The sequence below is a fragment of the Pholcus phalangioides genome, unplaced genomic scaffold, assembly GCF_987345545.1.
Source record: "Pholcus phalangioides strain wild (caught in Gottingen) unplaced genomic scaffold, Ppha-v1.0 ptg000039l_1, whole genome shotgun sequence".
Taxonomy (NCBI): Eukaryota; Metazoa; Arthropoda; class Arachnida; order Araneae; family Pholcidae; genus Pholcus; species Pholcus phalangioides.
In genome coordinates, this window is record NW_028301625.1 from 5,197,161 (window position 1) to 5,220,912 (window position 23,752).

Consider the following 23,752-nt stretch of genomic DNA (forward strand, 5'->3'; position numbering starts at 1 on the left):
TTAATTTGTAAAAATTATCGTATTGTTTGTTTAATTATGGCTATTATGTTTATTTATTTTTGTATTATGGTTAGTTTATTGTATTATGCATTATTTTTGTGTTTAATTATTGATTGAATGCCATTTTTATGTGAATGAATAATTGTAGGACGAATTATCCGAGTTTTCATTATTTCCTATGGGGAAGTTTGATTCGAATAACGAGCACGATGGCGGAACGAATTAAGCTCGTTAACCGAAGTTTCATTTGTAATTGAAAGAGAATAGCTAAATGGGCAGAGACAACTCATTCAAGTATATCCAAAATACACTGCTCAAAACAATTAGGGGAGCACATGGTTTTAACAAAATTACGCAAAGATGTATACCGATAAGTAACATAAAATAAATCATCCGTAATTTAAAGCCTAGCAGGAAACGGAAGAAGAAAACTTTATATGCAAATCAAAGTTCATGACGTCAAAAACCAGAAAAAGGAGATAAGGGCAGAAATCGGGATGTTGCAGAAACGTCTGTTTTACTGCCGTAACTGTGAAATTCGATTGCGCAGTATTTTTTTTTTTTGAGACAAGGTGACTTGAGGATGTCTCAACAACGTGATTTACCGGAATCCATGGCATGGCGTGTTATAGGCAGACTGGAATCCGGGCAAACACAACGTAGTGTCGCGGACGCTGTTGGATTCGCCAGAAGTGTTGTTGCAAGGCTGTGGAATCGATTCCAAGAAACAGGAAATGTTAGACGTCGACCAGGGCAAGGTCGGCCATGCGCCACTACAGCAACTGATGACCGGTATATACGGTTAACAGCCCGTCGAAACAGAACAGAGAATGCTACGCAGCTGCAAAGACGGTTGCTCTTGGCAACAGGATGAAGGGTGTCCAGCGCCAAACAGTACGTAATCGGCTTTATGAAGGAGGGCTCTATGCACGTAGGCCAATGGTCTGCATTCCGTTGACCCCACGCCACTGTGCGGCCCGAAGAAGATGGGCTGCTGAACATCGAGATTGGGAGCAACATGATTGGAGCCAAGTGCTGTTTACAGACGAGTCCCGATTCAGTCTGGAGTGTGACACCGACGTGTTCTGGTATGGAGGGACAGGGGCACTCGAAATAACCCTGCATTCGTTCGTGAAAGGTCACAATACAGACGAGCTGGTTGGATGGTATGGGGTGGAATCAGCATAGGCGGATGTACGGACCTGCATATCATTCGGAATGGCAATTTGACGGCCCGAAGGTATGCAGACGAGATACTGCGACCTCATGTCATCCCTTACGCTGTAGCCATTGGAGATTCCTTTGTTTTCCAGGATGGTAATGCCCGACCGCGTAGAGCTCGTCTGGTGGAGAACATGCTTGAAGGTGAAACAATACAGAGTATGGAATGGCCAGCGTGCTCTCCTGACCTGAATCCTGCATGTCCCAAACATGCTCGGACGACGCATTGCTGCGCGACCAAGGCCGCCTGTTACTGTCCGAGACTTGCAGATTGCACTTCTTGAGGAGTGGATCAGTATTCCCCAAAGTCTGATCGATAACCTCATCGCATCCATGGCAAACAGGTGTGCAGCAGTCTTAGCTGTTCGAGGAGACCACACGCCCTATTAAAACTCATGCATCATGTCTAAACAGTACTTTTTTTTATCGTTTACATGTAACCAAATTGTTGCCCTAAATCATCTTTTCATGTTTTTTCCATATTTTCAAAGAATTAAAGCTTAATTCCAAATTTTTTTACGTCTTTTTTCTGTATTGCGCATTGATACGCGTGTACTATCCATTGTATGCCAATACGTGGCTGTCTCGCACGGTTTTCTTCACTTTTTTGCTTGCTCCCCTACTTGTTTTGAGCAGTGTATTATGACTGCATCCAAGTCCGAAAAATATGCTGGTCACCATTCACAAGCCATATCTTTCTTTCTCAAGATGAATCATTTTAATTTTTCTGGGGGAGCGAGAGGGCGAGCATTTTCGCCCAGCAAAAAAGAAACTGTCCCTACACTGTTATAGTGACGGACTCGCGATGCGAGGATCCGGGTTCGAACCCCACAGTGGTGGTCGGCTGAAGTTGGTTTTCTGTGGTTCCCAACTTCAAGGCGCAAATGCGAGCCGATCTCCTCGTTAAAAAGTCTCGCCACAGAGAGCAACAGTCCTACAACGATAAATCATTCAATCATAACACTTCACTCATAGTTAGAAAAACTTGTGGCAGATGGCAGCACTACACATAACAAGCATTACAGAGAAACAACGAAACTTCCCGTCAGGTTTCACTACACGACACGCACATTCCCGCATGTACCGATTCGTTGGGGGGTTCCGCGGGGGGGGGGGTAGTAGTAGTAGTAGTAGGTAGGGCCTCCAAAAAATGGCTCGGGGATCCATGATGTCCTTAAGTCAGCCACCTCGTTGGGCAATTTTCCTGTTGTGGCGTTGTATTTGTATATTGTATACTGGTACAGTACTACACTGTAGCATAGTATCGCATGGAAAATTAATCGAAATTTATCTTAACATTTTTTCGTCATCGGAATATTCGTGTGACGTGAATACACGCGAGGTCTCACTGTGGTATCCCAAACCGTAAAATACCCCCCACCTTTTATGTTCTCCTCTTGACTTCGGGGACCCCTAGGATTTAACGTTGAAATCATTGATATTCCTCACAACGTTGAATGCAAGACCTTGCCGAGAAACCTCAGGTATATTAAAGTGGGGTTTAGGAACCACTGGTTTAAATAAGCCATTATTTGCCACGATGAATAAAAAAAAACCGATTCGAAGCAGTTGGTCTGCTTACCGCTGGTGATTCTGACGACAAACTACGCGTACGAGCAACTTTGCGCTCAGACAAACAGGTTTCGGGAAAGAGAAAATGCAACTGCCTTTGTGTGCGGGGAATCGCCGCCGCTCCGCGCGAAGAGCAAAAATTCCCAAAATTCATCTTCGCAACAGCTACACTGGTGTAAGAAATTAAGAGAATTTGCAGACTTGGTCGATTATCCCTAGAACTACTGTACCGATTTTAATGAAATTTGATATGTACATGCATTGATAAAACAAATAACCATTCAATAATTGTAATACACAAGCATTATCGTGCGTGACACTCGTTGGAGTCGGAAGGTATGAAACAGCGGTTGCAGAATAAACAAAAAAATGGGTTAATAGGGGGTGTGGTCCCCTCTTACAGATATACAGATCTCGCAGCGTGATTTCATACTTGAAATAAGACAGTTTATCATTTCCTCTGGCAATTGGTCCCACTCGTTCAGCAACGCTGTTTTCATTCCCTGGATGGTTCCCGGAGGGGGTTTGCGAGTTGCAATTGCCCTCCCCAGAGCCTACCAGACATGCTCTATAGGGTTAAGGTCTGGAGATCTGGCTGGCCAATCCATCCGGCGAATATCCTCACTCTCTAGAAAATCTTCGAGCAGAAGAGCTCTATGTGGCCTCGCGTTATCGTCCATTAAAATGAACTCAGGGCCAACTGCACCCCTGAAAAGGCGAACATAGGGCTCCAAGACCTAATCCCTATACCTCACACCAGTCACAGTGCCTCTTTCAAAGACATGGAGAGGTGTGCGGCCATCCAACATGATGCCTGCCCAGACCATTAAACCTCCTCCGCCATAATGGTAGATTTCGCGGACATTGGAGGGTAGGTAGCGGGTCCCTGGTTCTCTCCATTGGAACGTACGGCGAGAATCGGTGCTTAGGCTGAACCGGGACTCATCAGTGAAGAGAACGGTCGCCCATTGATCCATACTCCAATCTCTATGCTCTCTGCACCATGATAAACGGATTCTCCTGTCCGTAGAAGTGAGCGGGACGCAAACAGCGGGTCTTCTTGCAAACAACCCTCTCATGAAGTCTTTTGGAAACAGTCACCCTTAATACACGGGTTCCTGTGGCTGCATACAAGTCACGAGAGAGCTGAGAAGCTGTAGCACTCCTGTTACGCCTCGCTATAATCGACAAATGGCTATCTTCTCTGGCCGTCGTGGCTCTTGGGCGACCTTGCCCAGGCTTTCTCTCGATGGATCCGGTATCCTGGAACTGTTTCCACAAGCTACACACGACGCTGGGCGTTAAATTGAACTCTCTACAAATCTGGACTTGAGATTGGCCTGCTTCTAGCCTCCCCACAATTCGCCACCTCATTCCATCATCTAAACGTTGGTGGTTACTCATTTTTACTGTTACAATTTGAAATTAACCGATTGCTGCAAAATAACACCAAGAAATTCGCCGAGGTGTGCTAGCGAACGAAATGCGTCTTAACTTACGCGCGCTTATAAAGCCTGTTTCTCTACTGGCTCCGCCTACACGTGTGTGTAGGTGGAGCAGTTGACGTACAAGATTTGCATTTTTGTATAAAAGCAGTGGTTTTACATTCAGTTCAGTTCTTTTCATGAAATTCGATAAAATATGCAAATTCTCTTAATTTATTTCACCAGTGTAGTTGTTAAAAACCTTCGTATGGTTAGCGGAGAGTGACGTCATCTCTTCGTAAGTCGCCATCTGGTGGCAGCGTCAGCAGTTGTGAGCTTGGCCCGAGCCAAGTCCGGCGTCCATGTACGGTCCCTTTCAGTGCACACGAGCTCCAAGGAAAAATTGAGAGATTCGTTGCCTTTGTGGTCTAGGGCGTTCACCCGGGAAGTGAAAGGACGTTGGTTCGGTTCCCCGCAAAGGCAGTTGAATTTTCTCTTTCCAAAAAATTCATCTTCGCACAACAGCCAAGTTTTTAAAACCTTCGAAAACATGTAACTTCATCTCAGAGTGGTGGTGAATGTGAACTTTCGTACTTGGCTTGCTGGTACTGTTAGTTAACGATTGCATTTAGACATCATTTCGATAGACTGGTTAAGAATGGGTGCGAAGGCTTAACTATGTATAAACCTAAAGCGTATTTTCAAATCGTCATATCGCGTATTTGAAATTATTTCTAGAAGCGAGAGATGACAAAATTATCCTCAAGAAATAAGCGAAATTTGGCAACGTTAATTTTCTTACTTTAGCCATCTTTACTGAATGAATCAACTCGAATTTTTAGTATCATAGCACGTAAATCACGTCAGACTTGAAATCAACAACACTTAGCAACAACTTTATAACAATTAAACTAATTTAACAGTAAAAAAAATTAACTAATGCAATGTTTAACAATTAAAAACTAACTGAATTAGAACTCGTTAGAAAACGAGACATTTTTCAAGTTATGCCGATAACTTGCACAACAAATTGCAACTCGTCATTTAACTTTAGTAAATTGCTTTCACTTTGTCATCCAAGTTTCATTAATTTACGATTTCACATAGCATTCAAAAGCCGTTCAGATTACTTTAGCGAGTAATATAGAAGAGAGAAAGATTAACCATATTTATATTTATCAAAACAGTTCTCGTCTTGTTTGACTGTTTTCTAAGCATGAACCGCCGGTACTGGGCACTTCGATACCGTATAACGCGTGCACAGTCCATCGAAATTTAACTATGATGTTAATATCTTGTAGCGTTTGCGATATGTAAATATTCTTGGGTTGTCTATATCCAGGATGCGAATGATGTAAAATCGCTCTGCAAATGCATCTGTAATTATACAACTCGCTTTCGATTTATGTATTTCTGCATTAATTCATCGTATCACGTATTGTGTGTAGTGCAGATCAATGATACTCACGTAGAATTGCACTCGCTGTCGGTGCTAGTTCACGGTGACGAGTCCATAAACAATATCCGTGGACATGTACGATGATAAATATTCAGCGCGCGTTGATAGTTGTCGTGTGAAAAGCTTTGGTATGCTTCGAACGCTTACGGGTCATCGTGCTTTATAAGAAGGCAGAAACCAATATAAACTCATTTTAGTGAGATAGTTTGCAAAGGATGGGGGGGGGGGTGTGGCGTGTACATTTTTGCTCTTATGTTTTTAATGTTGTGTTTTAAGGCATGCTACTCAATGTAAAATACCGTGGTAATATTTTAAAAAAATGAAGATTTCATAAACTATGAGAATGAACCTACAGTATATTTATATTTTTCGATGTTTGTATCACTGCAACTTTTCCTTGGACGTGAAGCACCTGCACTTTTTTGTGTTTTTCGAAAAAAAAAAAAATCCTAAATTAACCGACCACTTTCTTAGCACTTTTTCTATAAAATGTAGTGAACTTTAATACCATTTTTTGATAGAAAGTGTTTCAAAATGGTGAAAACAATAATAAATTTTGGACTGCTTATCTCATTTTCAATGAAAATTACTTTTTGTCAAATTTTCAGTAAAAATTAATTTTTATGTCAAATTTTTAGTAAAAAATATGTAGTATTCGAAACACGGTTGCAAAAATTTCTATGGCTGAAATGTCTTCTTAATTTCACAGTACATTCAGCTATTTGTATGCATATAATATGACAAGTGTAATGATGTAATGTATATGTATATAACATGACAGGTATAAGTAAGATTACAGATGAGATAGCATTGGCCCCACTCTAATTGCTTCTAAAATATTCCTCCACTCTAATATGTACATTCATCCTTTTTAACGGAACCCCCCCTGGAACTTTTCTCCAACTCCCAACCCCATCTCGTCTGTTATCAACACAAAATTTCTTAATCGCGACGGTACCCAATTGTCCGGGGAAAATATATTGTAAAAATTTTGTATGTATGTAAATTTTTTTTTTTTTTTTGCCTCAAATAAAGTGTTCCGGACTCTGCCACGAAGCTGGGCTAAAAGAGATCTTGGCAACGGGATAAGTCCAGTGGGGAAAGTTCTGCGTTCATTCATTCAATACATGCAGCTAGTAATGGTGTGCGTGCTCGCATGCGCGCCCATATCTGTTGATGTACGTGTGAATTTTTTGAAATTTCATTTTACACATCGCGTATAAAACACTGCGATTAGACAAATACGTGTGATAGACCTTGGATTTTGGTTCCAAATCTTAATAATATATAGCGAAATATCATATTAAAAATTTGTAATGATACAATCAATCGATTTTTTAGAAAACATGTTTCCAACTCAAGTAAGATGTCAAAAATAACATTCCTCTTGAAACACGTTTAAAGTTTTTATTCATAGATTACTTAATGTAGAAACGCAATACTAAAGTGGGCGTAACTTCGGTTTTAAGCGCCATATGAACAAAACAAAGCCTGTTTTGGAATAGCAAGAAATGGGGCTTTCATAAAAAATGGAAATAAAAATATCGATATTTTCTTTCAAAATGACGTTTTAAAAACGTAGTCGAATAACTTAAACGTAAACTTTTTGAGTCAGCGCAAGTGCTTTAGATGTGCCGACAATATGTTCCACCATCTGAAATTTACAGTGAAACCATTTTTAACGGTTGCCCAGCAGATGCTGTCACTCGGTTTTTTGGCCAAATGATAATTTCTCGGGAAAAATATAATTTTTTGTTCTTGAGGCTAATTCAAAGCCACGACCTATAGAACAACGTTTTCCTCTCATTTCTAAGGATTTTAATGAATTCTTATTGAAAAAAAATTGTATGTTCTTATTTTTTATTTCTCGATGAGTATAAAAAACAAGCCTGCCGTTCGGAATCGGCAATAAATTGTAGGTCCCGGTCTAATTAGCCCTCGTGTGCAGAAAATGACCGTGGTGCGACAAAAATGATCTCAATGATCTTATTTTTATTACTCTTAAAAAATTTTTTTACTTCAGGACGATGCCTAATATGTAATTAATAATATCATAAAACTTCCGAAGGAAACTTGGTAAGGTGAGGAAATAAAATTAAGCTTTATTCATATGTTAGGGCAGGGTTTGACAAATCTCAGGTGCCCGTCACCACGGAGACTGGAAAATCAGTATTAGTGACTAAAAGTTTTAAATGTGGTTTTAAATTGAAGTAAATTTCTAAATTTGAGACTAAGGATGACAGAAATTTTTCTGATTTCATTGTACTCTCTACGTCTTTTATCATGGGAAAAGTTGAGAGAAAACATTATTTAAGACTCTTTTTCTTGAGCAAAGAACCACGCTTGGCTCCTAAGAAATGTGGAGCCTAAATATTTGTTGATTTTTCAAGCCTTGTGTTGAAACTATCATCAGTTCTTGAATGAAAACAACGCGCAACTTATACGAAGCTGTGGCGTTTCTACGAATTTATTTTCTTTGTCTGGTTTTGCAACGGTTATTTATTTTGTGTTCCATTGTTAACTAAATTGCATATTTGTACAAAATATGCACCAGTTTCGCACATAATCTCTAACTTGTGTTATTGATATTGTGTTTATTTCAAAATGAATTATTTTAGTACTGTAATGGAATCCATCTTTTTTACGGTCATCCTTGTTCTAGGGATGAATTTTTATGTCTCTCAGGCGCCTGCAAAACATACAAAACAGGGGCTTAACTGTATTCAACTTACACATATAATTTTCCGGGTGTTTGATGTCTTTGCATTGAAAACGAGTCTATTCCATTATTTGAAACTTCGTTTATCTGTTGTACTTCGATCAGATATCAATTATGTAATTTCATCAAAAGAAAGATTAAAAAAGAAATGATGTAATGCACACACCCCGTGCACTTGTTTAATATTCATATACACATAATTATGTATTTGTAGTTTAATCTTTTACATATAAATGCGATGACCCAATTTTGTTTTTTTTAATGGTATTGCTAAATGAGTTGATAAAAGCCTGTTTTGCGAAAAAAGTGGTTGGCCTTTGTCTCCGCAATGCTTCACCAACACCCACCCTCGTGCTGAAAATTCTGTCGATCCATTTTGAGTATTTCTTGACGTAATAGCGATAATATTGAATCTAATGGTTACTTTTTAACTCGTAAATTTCACGGTAGGTTTTTACTTGATTATGATGAAGAAATTGTACTCATTTCGTTTTAATTTGTTTCCACGTGAAATTAGTGTTTCGAATTCTCTATCACGAGTTTGATATTGATTAATTCGGTTAAAGTGATCATGCTGATATATTTTATATATATAATACGTTGTTCTAATTCTTTTTCATTTTTACGCTAGAGTAGCAATCGGAAGAAGTGTTTGAATATTTCATTTTCCTCACAGTATATATCTTTTCTCCTGTTCGAGCAAAAAGCGCAACATGCTACATTTTGTTCGTCCTGCGCTTCCTTGAAAAATTTATGCGCTTTTTCAATAATTCAAAAGGGATACTCGGCTTGATGAACATTTCTCTGGAATTTTTTTTCGTTCCTCCGTGCTGTCTTTTCTACAGCATCAAGTGACTAGTTTTCCTGAACTAGTTCTCTATGGCGTATCTTTTGAAGTTCTTGAGAAATTAAAGATGCCTTCCCGTGTTGTGTGTGTGTTATCTTCTCTCTCTCGGCTTACCAAAGTTGCTGCCTTTCCAGTATGAGCATATACTGTCTCGGACGTTCTGATACTGGTTTTACTGATTACATCAATGTATGACTACCTACAATCTAATTGTTTCTTACTTTCCGTCTTGCCAACGTGAAGTAGTAAAAAAAAGGTTCGGAGGATGGTGCAGTCGCGTGCGTTAAGAACTTTTTCTTTTGACTACTGTATTCCAAAATTTCTATACTAGTGGTCTTCGAAAGGTTGTCCGAAAAAGTTGCTAATCAGCCCATGGTATGTGTTAAAGAGCAAGGCCACATACCTTCTTCTCAGAAAAACAAATTTCTGACGTCCCTCTTCTTAAACAAACCCATAGAACAGAACAGAAGTATTCGAACTTTTTCGAGTCGTGAGCACCGTCTATATGCATTACCAGAAAAAAATGCACTCATACAGCAACTGTATGCTCAAAATATCGTGTTGTTAACCCTTAAGTGCTTTTTTATATGGAGGTGTTCGATAGGTGCGTCAAACTATACCTTGTGTATAGAAAAGATCGATCACAGGCTTCTGTGAAGGTTGAAGATGCCTGGCATGGAATTTTATATTGTATCTGTAGAGTTTCTACATGGGAGGGGGAAGACGATATCTTCCACTGTAAGAAACACCAGCCTGTATGAGACATAGATCCTTAGAGTTGTCTGTTTGCGTTTATTGATAATAGTGCTTCCACTCACCAAGGAAAAGGTATATTCGCCATGGGTTCCTATGTGATACAAAACAAGTTTGCTGCAAAAATAGAAAGAAAAATGCCTACAAAAAATATGGATGCCGAATGTATCTAAAAACACCAACTTAAAATGAAAGCAGTTTTCACGAAAAAATATGAGAAAAAATATAATGTACTGCCCAATAAAAATTATAATTGTCTCCATCTATGTATAAAAGCTTCCCAATTTATTCCAACATGACTATCGTATTTCTTTTTAAATGCGTCAATTGTGGTAGAATTTACAACAACAGGTAGTAAGCTATTCCATCACAGGAGTTATCCCTAACCAATCGATATTGGTGTGAACTTGTCGAAGTATTCAATTGATGGTGCATTAGCAACTCATGGTCCATCCTGTTTATTTATAAAACGGTTCAATTATGCCCTCCATCTCCCTCCGATACTTGCCTTCTTTGGGATGATCGAGTTGTATGTGTAGCACAGTGATTTATGGCAGTGGAGTTTTCTGAAATGCAGCTATATACATGTGTGTACGATGTGTCCTTGACTTCAAAAGTCCTTGTTCTTCTTTCTCACCTAATAGGAATACCAGGTTATATATGCATCTTGAATGTCATATTGCATTTCCAGTTGCTTTTTGTTTTACAGTATATCTAAATGCGGGTAGTTTATCACTTGTGATGGGATTGAGCAAAATAGTCGTGAATTTCAATTCTGGCTTGGCTTCTCTCTCTCTTTCTCCATAAATTTTTTTTTTTTTTTTTTTTTTTTTCGCCTGCATGTATCTCTCTTCCTCCAAGAACGTTTTAGGCCATGAGTTTATGTTGATGATGATAATGGTTTGCTGGTATTTTGGTCAAAAAATAGATGGCGCTTTAGTAGAGACGATGGCTGATGCTGACATTCAAGATTGATTTCCTTTCGTAGATACAAGACTGCCATCGTAAATATTCAAATCAAAGATGCTTTCTCTGGAACGATATGGTCTCTTCCCAGCTTTTATTATCTAGATGATAAAGAAAAACAGTCGCTTAAGATCAACTGAGGAAAAAAGGAATGAAAGCAATAAAGTAAAAGGAAGATCCCAACGATGTTGTGTATTTATTTTGAATTTTACAAGTTCTGAAACAAGAGTCGATGTCCTGCATTTTTTTTATGATAGTGTTGATTTTATTTATATAATTTCCGTAGGAGGAGATCCCTTCTTCAGTCCGCTGTCAGTGATTGAAAGCCACTGTCGGAATTCAGTAGAGAAAATATCGCTTTATCCCTCAAGGGAAGGGATTTTCTTTTCAGTTGGAAAACGTACAACATTTTTTCCATTTCCTCAAAAATAAAAACTCGTCATTTGTTTGTATGTCTTCCTATATGTAGCGACCAGTTTCCAACTTCCTTTATTAAAAGAGCGAGATTTGATGTTGATAGACGACAAGTTTGTTATTGTAATTAATTGCTCAGCCACAGGGGAAGTGAGATTGCAGGATGTTATGTGGTGATGTTAAAAGGAAAAAGAACTCTCTTGTATGTGATCTTGGCACGTGCAACCTGTCGTGTATACCGGTAAAACTAAAAATCTGAAGATGTTTTTTATAAAACGATTGACTGGTCATATGATATTAGTATAGATCAGCGGTTCTCAATTTATGGTTCGCGACGTTGGCACGAGTGGTTCGCAGGTAGACTTTAATTTTATTATAACTGAATGAAAAATTATCCAATTGTTGTAATTGATATTAGAAATATACTTATGGGTTCAAATAAAAATTGGACCTTCATACTTGATGTAACATTATCTAATCACAAGAAATGCTGGAAAATACTAAAAATCCTAAATACGGAATCTTGCTAAATAATGTAGCTAAAAATATGCGATTTACGACATTTGTTAATTCTCCCTAAAATCACTGAAGGGTGGACAAGTAAATAAAAGGCTGCAGTTAATCACAATAAACAAAAATGTATTTCATTGAGAAAAATACGAAAAATTATCTTAACAGCGAAATACGGAACACCGTCAATTGTCACTAAAAAGTATTACCATAAATCAACAAAATCACCAATTATTGCTGACATTGCTGAGAAATTACCAATACAATATGACAAAGGAAGGGCTACCGGAAATGCGAAATAAAAAGTAGTCAAGAAGAAAACAGAACATTACACATATGCAAGATGAATGTTTATATTTATAGCCATAATTATCATATTATAAATTTTGAATAATATCTTCATTCCCGATTTTAGCGAAAATCAAATAAGCTTCGTCGAAAGAAAAAGGGACAATTGTATAATACAAGTTGGAACGGCCAAAAATACAAAAATGTCAAGTTAAATACGGGAAATTCCGATTTTTTATGTATTTTATTCTTTTATTTATGTCCTGTAAAATATAGGACATTGGTCACACTACTCATGTTGTAAGTTAGTGATACATTCCATATATTTTACAAGTTCTTGGGTTCAGAAAGGTTGAGAAATGCTGCTATAGGTGAAATCGAAATGGGTTATGCGTAATGTTTTAGGTTATACGTTGCTGTACCCTTAGCATATACTGTATATCGGTCATATGATTGTAAACAAGTTGTTGTGTTAATAAGAATGAATCATATTTCGACAAATTCATTTGACCAATCATAATAAAATCTGGTAAATTCGTGAAGCGAAATTTAGTTGATGAAAAATGATTCAAATGTTTTTTGAGTGTCAGTGTCAACAACTGTGTATTTTGCCAGTGACTTATTCTTTGTGACATTTCCTTTCTTAATCATTTGAATCATTGACCAAGGAAAGAAAAGTTACGTCTTTCTCTTAGTTCTTCCGGTGGAAGTGAGAATAGCCGTTGTGTATGAGTTCGGCCGACGCAGTGGCTTTATAATGTTCGGAAGTGACAAAGTTCGATAAGAATTTATAGGGTGAAGTAGAGTATCGATTTTATGAAGGCCATTGAAGAAATTATTTTATTCTGGTGCATCATAGACACCGTTAATGAACACTTTTGAATTCCCTCAAATCATCTAAAAAAGTGCGTGGTTCATTTCTGCCGTTGTTTCTAAGCATTCTTTGAGGTACACCTGAATGACTATGCAGGAATACTTGCCAACTACTGCGGAATGTCCGGATTTTTCTACGAATTTCTACTATAAAATACGGAATTACGGTGAATCGCGAAAAACAACGGAAGTCTTTTTTTTCAAAAGTATTTGTTTTTGATTGAAAATTTCTCTGAATTCTATTATCTTATCGAGTAAAAAATGATGTCACACAAAGACCGCATCTCCAAAGAATGAATATCGAGCTGAATTTCAAACGAAATGAAACAACCATGTCGTTGATGGTCGTTGTAAAGGTTTGCTTTGTTTGACTGTCGCACATCCGCAAGTTGAATCCTTAGATGGACTCTTATACCGAAAACGTTTTAATTGCTGAATTGGAGAAAAAAAACGAATGAGCAGAAGTTTAATAATTTATCAAGTTTTTTCATAACATTTTTCATGGATAAGTTTCTACAAAGAAAGTGGAAGGGGAAATCATGACCAAGATGAAGCAGTTATATCGTCCTGTTCCAAAAAATCGAAGAACTTTCATTAATTTCGTGAGGAATATTCACGGCAAACAGTCCAAACTTAAACAAAAGGCTATTTTAAATGTTCGTCAGAGTTGGGTAAATGTCCGATGTCGTCAAGTTGAAGGAAATGATAAAATTGATTTGAATTTTTAAAATAGTCATGAGGGGGAAAAATTGGGAGGGGGGGGGAGTTCCCCTCTTTCCAGGCGGTGAACATCCCCACCATGGAGAGGCTTGGTGTCTCAAGGTTGGCATGTATGTAGGTATATTTGCGTAAAATTGCAAATACCGTATTTGGAATATATTTTTCAAAATATTTTTGAAGTAGAAAAGTTAGAGATGGTGAGCTTTCAAGGCTTACTCAAGGTAGGTATCCGTATCACTATCACCATCATATACCCCACTTCAGTTGAAGACGGAAAATAAGGTCCACTCAAAAAAAAAGTCAAAATAAAAATAGACTGTGAGGTTTTTAGAGTGAGAGTTGGGGGTGCTGGAAATTAAGTAAAATTTTTACTGGTCAACCTAAAATTTTTAATCGATTAATATTCTCTGATTAATCGGTTATTTTCTGATGCTAACCAATTATAAAAACACGTAGTATTAGTAAGTGTATAATAATGATGATACCTATTTGTCAAATGTATAAAAAAATAGAGAAGAATAGATTAAAAATCAAAACTCCACCTGCTGGAAGCAATTCAATATAACAAACTATGTGTTGAGTCCTGAAATTTCTTTACTTGAATTTTGCTGCTTTTTTGTAAACGAAGTTGTTTCAGGTTAATTTCGTAGGTTTAGTAAATTTTAATGGTTTCAGTCTTCATTCTGCTGCTTTGTACATAGAATGGTACTTCATTGGTTCCCAAACTTTTTGGTCCGTCGCTCCCTTTTTCAAAAAATTTTTCCTCTCATCGCCCCCCAACCCACACCAACCCATAGGATCCTATACTAAACCCAAAGCTTCTATCGCCTCTTGGATCCTTCCATCGCCCCTCAGATGGTGATATTACCCACTACATAAACAAGTAAACCTTCCCTGGTTTACTTGTGTATGTAGTTTCCACTGTGTCTGTATTTATTTTGATTGGGATGGAGGCAATGTTACTGGAATAAGAATATTGTTGTTCACCAGTAGAAACAATAAATTTTGGTGTTGTCTTCTAAACCTCTCATCGAAGAGAAATAGGGTAGTAGGTATAATGGGAGTAAAAATGTATCCTGCATTTTGGTTTTCTTATGATCAAACCGTTTTTTATCTTTTTATCTCTCATTTGTATCATTCGTTTTTTTTTAATTCCATGATTTTCTGTTAAAAATAGGGTGACAATATCACCCAATATTTATGGGACAGAATTATTTTTCTTCTTTTTTCATATTATTCGGCTGTCTCACTGTTTTGGTGAAAATGCTCTTATTGTTAAATTTTCTGAGAGAAAGCACTTTAATATTTTTAAATCCCAAGGTTTCGTTATTTTATCGTGAATTTTGCATCGATAAGATGTTCTGTTTTTTTTAAGAATATCGTCATGTACCTGAAATGTTATGTATTGGAGCACAATTTGAAAAATCCAATCTTTTTTTTCAAATAAATCAAAATAATGTGATAAATTTTAAAGAAAATTTTATTACAAGTTCTATGAATTTTTATCTGATTGATCGAGTTGATTAACCCAACTGAAATTTTTAACTTTTATTAACAATGGATTGATTAATTGGACCAACCATATTTTTTATGGGATAATGATGGGATAATTGTATGTGATTTACGTATTCAAAGATTGGATTCGAACTAATCAAATCAACAAGATCTGATCGATAATCGTAATTTAGAATTTGTCCTTGCACATAACTGCTATCAATACTACTTAGGTCTAATGAGGTGACATCAAAAATAAGTTATTTGCTGTCTATCAATGTATTTCTCCATTCTTGAATTTTTGCTCAAAATAATATTTTGTTTATGTTTATTGGTACTTTTTCCCAGTCTTACAAAAGCGTTTTGGTTGGTGCATGCCAAAAAATTCTAGACACTCTGCTATGTCAGGACTGGAGTGTTTTATGCTATATCAAAATTGATATACGGTAGTTCATAGTGAAACCTCGTTTTTAGGACTTTCCTACTCATACGTTGCGTCGTTTAGGTTCAATTCTAATTCATTTTTATATATGCCGGGCCGCTGCTCCGCGGTGCCCCTAACAAAGGCTGGCGGTGCACCAGGGTGCCGCAGCGCACAGTTTGAGAACCCCTGCTATATATATGCAGTATTTTTAAACTGAAGAGCCAAAAAAACTGGTACAGGCATGCGTATGCAAATAAAGAGATATGGAACCAATCAGAGTACGAACTAATGAAATAACACAACAAGTGTCTGGCATAGTTGTTAGATCGGTTACTGCTGCTACAATGGCAGGTTATCGAGATTTAAGTGAGTTTGAACGTGGTGTTATAGTCGTCGCACGAGAGATGGGACATAGCATCTCCGAGGTAGCGATGAAATTTGGATTTTCACGTACGACCATTTCACGAGTGTACCGTGAATATCGGGAATCCGGTAAAAAATTAAATCTACGACATCGCTGCGGCCGGAAAAAGATCATGCAAGAACGGGACCAACGACGACTGACGAGAATCATTAAACGTGACAGACGTGCTACCCTTCCGCAAATTGCTGCAGATTTCAATGCTGGGCCATCAACAAGTGTCAACAAGTGCAAACCATTCATCGATATGGGCTTTCGAAGCCGAAGGCCCACTCGTGTACCTTTGATGACTGCACGACACAAAGCTTTACGCCTCGCCTGGGCCCGACAACACCGACATTGGACTGTTGAGGACTGGAAACACGTTGCCTGGTCTGACGAGTCTCGGTTCCAATTGCTTCGAGCTGATGGACGTGTACGGGTATGGAGACAACCTCATGAATCCGTGGACCCTACATGTCAACAGGGGACTGTTCAAGCTGGTGGAGGCTCTGTGATGGTATGGGGCGTGTGCAGTTGGCGTGATATGGGACCCCTGATACGTCTAGATACGACTCTGACAGGTGACAGGTACGTAAGCATCCTGTCTGATCACCTGCACCCATTTATGTCCATTGTGCATTCCGACGGACGTGAAGAATTTCAGCAGGACAATGCGACACCCCACACGTCCAGAATTGCTACAAAGTGGCTCCAGGAACACTCTTCTGACTTTAAACACTTCCGCTGGCCACCAAAATCCCCAGACATGAACATTATTGAACATATCTGGGATGCCTTGCAACGTGCTGTTCAGATCTCCACCCCCTCTTACTCCTACGGATTTATGGACAGCCCTGCAGGATTCATGGTGTCAATTACCTCCAGCACTACTTCAGACATTAGTCGAGTCCATGCCACGTCGTGTTGCGGCACTTCTGCGTGCTCGTGGGGGCTCTACACGATATTAGGCAGGTGTACCAGTTTTTTTGGCTCTTCAGTGTATAACATATTTCATTTATACTACGCGCAACTTTGATACGTTGTTTTCGCTTCTAATTGAACTTCCACTGCTTTAGAAAACAACACCTGCTCTATGAGTTCAATATGGTACTGGTCATTATGATTTGCATAAACATGGAGGAGGGAAAAGCTTTAGCCTGATAATTACCCCTTGCAGAGGCAATCCCGAGATATCTCATCTACTTAAACCCCTCTCATTTCGGCAATCCCGAAATATCTTGTCATCGTAAAACCTCATTTCGGCAATCCCGAAATATCTCGTTATTGTAAAACTCATTTCGGCAATCCCGAAATATCTCGTCATCGTAAAACCCTCCCATTTCGGCAATCCTAGCTAGCTCTGCACAGAAAGCTTATTCTAGTAACATGTTTTCCTTTCCCTCCCCCATCTCCGTCCAGTTAATCAAATACCAATGGGCAGAGTCAGCTTTTGTTCAAAGTGTGATAACAGAAGGGGAAAGAATGCTTTTCCTTTCCCTTCGTGGTAGTATACGTTTATGCGTACAACATAACTAACAGAAACAATAGTTTTTCTCTTCCTTGTTTTTATTATTATTATTTTGTGTTGGGGGAAGCATTTATCAGCAACTGAAAAAAATATTCTTCTTGAAAATAGGTGGCAATTTCTAAAATGTTTAATAATTCCTACTGTGGCAGTTATGATGAGCATCAGGAAAATTATAAAAACTGCTTAAAGGGTTAATACAGTTTCTACATTGTGTTGCATAAACTGTCTTTCACTGAGGCGCAGATATGAAAAAGTATTGGGGGGCTGAAAATTGCTGGTCATCCCATGCATACGGGACTTAAGCGCATACGCAGGAGAGGGAGAAGGGCATCGCAATGCTTTTTTCTGAAGTTATTGAGGGGCTCAGCTCCCATACAAAATTTATTGGGGGCTCAAAGTGCCTCAGCCGCTAAGTTCTGGCACCTAGGATCTTTCTTGCTAATTGCCTTGTGAAAGTCATATATTTTGGAATTATTGGCAACGAAAATTGGAAAATGGCCCCCATAAGGGTGTGGCTGACAGGGTTCCATTCCGAAATAATTCTGAATTTTTTTCACACTATAAATTCACTATACAGGGCCCATTAAAAATTTGGCCTTGGGCCAACCGAAGATCCCAGCTTGCTGCAGGAGGGAGGGTGGGACATGAGATGGAATGAGAAAATGGAATTGAAAAATATAGAAAGAGCGTAGTCGCGTAATTGCTTCTTGAGAATTAGAAAGAAAGCCTTTGGAACACATGGGCATGACCCGGGACCCCATGATTTTCAAATACAAATACAAATACAACGCCACAACAGGCAAATTGCCCAACGAGGTGGCTAACTTAAGACATCATGGATCCCCGAGCCATTTTTTAGAGGCCCTACCTACTACTGCTACACCACACATGCACCCCTCCCCCCGCGGAACCCCCCAACAAACCCCCAACGAATCGGTACATGCGGGAATGTGCGTGTACGTGTAGTGCAACCTGACGTAAAGTTTTTTGTTTCTGTGTAATGCTTGTTATGTGTAGTGCTGTCATCTGTCCCCAGTTTTTCTAACTATGAGTGAAGTGTTATGATTGAATGATTTACCGTTGTAGGACTGTTGCTCTCTGTGGCGAGACTTTTTAACGGGGAGATCGGCTCGCATTTGCGCCTTGAAGTTGGGAACCACAGAAAACCAACTTCAGCCGACCACCACTGTGGGGTTCGAACCCGGATCCTCGCATCACGAGTCCGGCACTATAACCACTCGACCACCACAGTAAGTGAATAAGTAATAAGTGATAAGTAAGTGAATAAGTATGGGGTAGGCATAGGGGGATACAAGTGGGGAGGGTAGGGGTGACAGCCCACACTTCTGTTCCCCTAAAAATAATTTGTATTTCCTCCAAATGTGGCAACTGTAATCTAAAAAGAACAAGCTTCAGTTACTTTTTGACTTCTTAATTGGATCACACAAAAGTCATGTAAAAATAATTTTTCAACATTTATGTAAATTGGAATTTGTTTCTATTTTGTTGTGTAAATTCACTTTGCTAACTGGACCTGCTGAAATAAATGTGAGGGATTGTGAAAAATATAAAGTAAACTAACTTGCAGTGGAGCATATATTTTTAGAGGCAATACCTACAGAAGGATATAGACTTTATCAAGAAGGTGCAAAAAAGAGAGACTAGAGCTAGACTAGGCTCAGCATAATGTAGTGATCTGGTACACTTGCCTATATTGTGTGGGAACTTTTGCTCGATTCCCTGCAAAGGCATTTAAAAATTTCCTTCCCAAAATTCATCTATGCTTTGTACATAATTTTTATATTTCAATTAGTAATTCAATTTTTCATTTCGAATTACGCTGTCCTGAGAAAGTATTGCACATTGTTTAGGCTAGCGCGGTTCTCAACGCTTTTTGACTCGCAGAGCCCTTTTTAGTAAAAAAATTCTATGGCAGAGACCTGTAGACCAATTTTTTAATTATTCATCAAAATTACTGATTTATTTTTACTATTTAAAAATATTTATAATAATTTTTTTTAATTTTACTGTTTTTTTTCTATTTTCCTTGAGTGGCCATGGGGCCCGGCTCCGTGGAATACCGGTTGAGAACCGCTGGTTTAGGCTATTGTTATTATCTGCATTAATCTCTCATAAATGATTAGTGTGTTCTGATGTAATTTGTTTTTTACATTTCCTCTTATTTCAGAAACTGTTGTTCTTTGTAATACCCTCTGTGCATTTTCTAAGAAAGACAATGTCAAGTATAAGAGAGAAGATGCTTCGATGGATGATGAAACATATGCACAGCATTCCATACCAGGTCATGTAGCAGATCCAAATAATACAGAGCATTGCACTAAAGGTTCTGATTCTTGCTATGCTTTATGGCAAGAAGATCCTGTAAATAAGAGTATTGTCATCATAACACAAGGTAACTAAAAAATGATAACTCAAATATTGGTAATTAATATTATATTATTTTTCTCTCTCTCAGGTGATTTAACATTCTCTTGGGTAATAAAAAGTAATGCACAGACATATACACAGGAAAGTTTGATTCTACTACAGGTCTTGACAAATTGAAAAAATTTATTCATCAGAAAAATTTCTTAAGAGCCAAGAATGATTTTAATCTCAAGAAAAACAGTCCTAAATAAAATGTTTTTTTTTTTTAAACTTTATTTCCTCTTCCTATGGTAAAGACACACTGACATGAAATCAGAAATTTTTTTGTCATTTATAGACTTAATTACATACAGAAAATTTTACATGCCAATACCGATTTTCTAGTTGCCATAGCAACCTGTTGCGCCTGAAATTTGTCATGCCATGTTCTACGAATATATATTATTCATTGGATTTGACATAAAAAATTCATCCAATGATTTATTTAAAAAAAGTTTTGTGCTAAAATAGAAGTATTCTCATTATGTCATCATCTCCAGTTACGTTGAAAACAGTTTTTCTGACTTTTTTTTTTGATTGGTGTGAAGATGTGATAGCTAATATATATTATTCATAGCTAGAATTCTAAATAAACATTCAAAAAATTCACTTTCAGGCCCAGTTTGACTTATTCAAATGCAGAATAATTACAGCACTGTACAAATACAAATACAACGCCACAACAGGCAAATTGCCCAACGAGGTGGCTGACTTAAGAACATCATGGATCCCCGAGCCCCTACCTACTACTGCTACACCACACATGCACCCCCCCCCCCCCCGCGGAACCCCCAAACGAATCGGTACGAACGAAACGATCTGTACTTAAAGATAGTAAAATATGTGCTATATTTATGCAATTATGTTAGTAGTTTTTTACAATTATCATCTTCTCTGATAGGATAATATTTTCATATATAATAAATACTCAGCAGTGACGCAATGAAAAAAATGTGGACCTCAAATAATCAAACTTTTTTCATTGGCAGACCAAAACATTTGTATTTGTATTTACATATAATAAAATTTGCTATGTGAATTCTGTAGATTATTTGCTAAAAAAATTATTTGAAATTAGATTCTCTTCACAAATGGTGGAAATATTTAACAAAATTTTTCTGTTTATTTTGTTTAAAAAAATATATTAGGATTAATTATATGCATTCAAATATAAAATTTTTTCAAAGATAATATTCAGCAATAACTATTCTGTACATCCTTTATTTGTAGGTTGTTGGGATAGCTCAGGTGATGAAAACTGCGGGTCCAGTGAATGTATTGCTTACAAAAAGCCTCCCAAAGCTTTGAACAACAGCAAGTTTTGTTGTTGCTCTGGTAACCTCTGCAATCTCAATGTATCAGATGGTTACATTTCCCCTTCAAGTGATGAGAGCAATTTGAATCCAGGTAAGTTTTTCTTTTGATTCATGTGTATTATTAATTTTGAATTGTACGTTATATTTTATGGGAAAGTTGTTTTTGTTGAAAAGAACTTTTCTTTACCATTTGAACAACTGTGACAGCGAGAACATTTTATACAATGAAAAACCTCACTATATAACAATACTTGATATAACGATGAATTTTTCCACAATGTTTTTTTTTTTTTTTCAAATTTTGTCTTGAATTACCTTTAGTCTAATGGTTAACTCCTCTCAATACAAAAATATTGTTTATCAATAAATCCCTATGTAACAATATTTTTGAAAAAATCGTGAAACTGCTACAACCATTTTTTTCTTTGTATCTTGCTCAAACTCGCCTTCCAAATATTTTTAAACATCTTACTGGTTTTTGTTCTTCTGAGGGCACATAGTGTCATCTGTATTTTTTCCACCATCTGTGCTCCTCAAATGTACACATCAGTTGATAAGTTTTCAGTTGGAGTAAAATAAATGGGAAGAGTATAGAAATACTTTATGTGCGGGAAAGCTGTTTACAACTTTGAGTTGCTTCTCCACCTCTAGTTTTTGCATCGTCAGGAGATACTTAGGTAGTCTGAAGAAAGTGTCAATTTTCAATATTTTATAGCAATTACCATTCTCATGCACATATGCACTATTTATGCACACAAATTCAGGAGGACTCGAAAGGTATAAACAAACTTCAAAAGTGGGCCACGTAAGCATTAATACAAATACAAAAGCAATGCCACAATGGGCAAAATGCCCAATGAGGTGGCTGATAAAAAGATGCCCATAACAAATATGGATGTCATATATTTCAAAAATACATCAACCCAATTAAAAATGCAATTACAAACAATATATATACTTGATAAAATATTATGCAATGCCCATAAAGAATACTTATGGTTTCTTATTCTGAGTATGGATAGCTTCTTGATTTACCCAAATATGTTTATCGTATTTCTTTTCAAACGTGTCAATTGTGTTACAATTTACTACCTCCGGGGGTAAGCTATTCCATGTATTAACAACCCTATTAGAGAAAAATTCCCTGCGACACCATAACCTCGCATTGTCCCTTACCAATCGATACTGGTGTCCCCTTGTATTGATTAAAAATAATCATTAGCTTTATGTTTTCCTTAGTAGTATATTTTCACAGGAACAGTTGATTCTAGAGTATGTTACATAATCTACGTAATTAAATTAGTTAACTTCATAAAAACTATGCAATTTATCCTACATTAATTGCTTAGCTGACCCTGTTGACCCCATTTGGTATTGCCTAGATTGACCATATGTCCCGTATTTCCCGGGACAGTCCCGGTAATTTTCGTTTTTCTGGCCGCCCTGACATTTTGGCAAAAGTGTCCCAGTTTTTACACAAAGCCGGTTTTTAGAAACTTACAAATGAAGAATATAAACCCCACGAGAGAATCTTGGAATAAAAGGAAAAAAGAAATTAAGGAAGACTAATTCAAAGGTTAACAAGACCGAACCAGAAAGAGAACAAAAACCCACTAAATACTAAAATCAAACCCTAATATGATTTTAAAAGTGCAGAAGAAGCACATCTTTTGACTCATCATCGGAAGATGAAGATAATATCAAAGAACTATTGTGTAATGACGACGTTGATCTAACGACCTTCATTGAACCTCCTGGCACTTCAAGAGAGGGATCTAAATCAAACGACATTTGTCTTATGAATTCGGTGAGAACAAAGAACTCTGGTTCAGATGTTGTTTGTGTTCTGGGTGGATGCACTCAGAGTGCAGTGGTGCAGAGACTGCAGAAAATTTCATTTATAATTTGTGTAGGCAGAGTTAGGTTCCAAGCCAAATTAAACTCTGCTGTCTATGTTATTTTTGCAATTTTTTAAGAACATAGATACAAATGTTACTTAAAGTTTTAGATTAATAAAAGTATTCAAATACAAATACAACACAACAGGCAAAATGCCCAATGAGGTGGCTGAGAAAAAGATGCCCATAACAAATATAGATGTCATATGTTTCAAAAATACAGCAACCCAATTAAGAACACAATCACAAAAATTATAAACAATATATACACATGATAAAATATTATGCAATGCCCATAAAGAATATTATGGTTGTCTTATTCTAAGTATGGATACCTTCTCGATCTACCCCAACATGTTTATCGTATTTCTTTTTAAACGTGTCAACTATGTTAGAATTTACTACCGGTAAGCTATTCCATTTATTAGCAACCCTATTAGCAAAACATTTCCTGCGACACCACAATTCAGAATTCTCCCTTACCAATCGATACTGG

General features: G+C 37.4%; 1 protein-coding gene across 1 annotated transcript in view; it reads left to right on the forward strand.

Annotated features, from left to right (window-relative positions):
• LOC149065482 (uncharacterized) overlaps positions 1–23,752 on the forward strand; it is a 116,039-nt gene that overhangs the window by 73,658 nt on the left and 18,629 nt on the right. The window contains exons 2-3 of the mRNA XM_089253621.1: positions 19,804–20,028; positions 21,273–21,449. Of these exons, the coding sequence (XP_089109747.1) occupies positions 19,804–20,028; positions 21,273–21,449 (402 nt within the window). The remainder of the gene's footprint in view (positions 1–19,803; positions 20,029–21,272; positions 21,450–23,752) is intronic.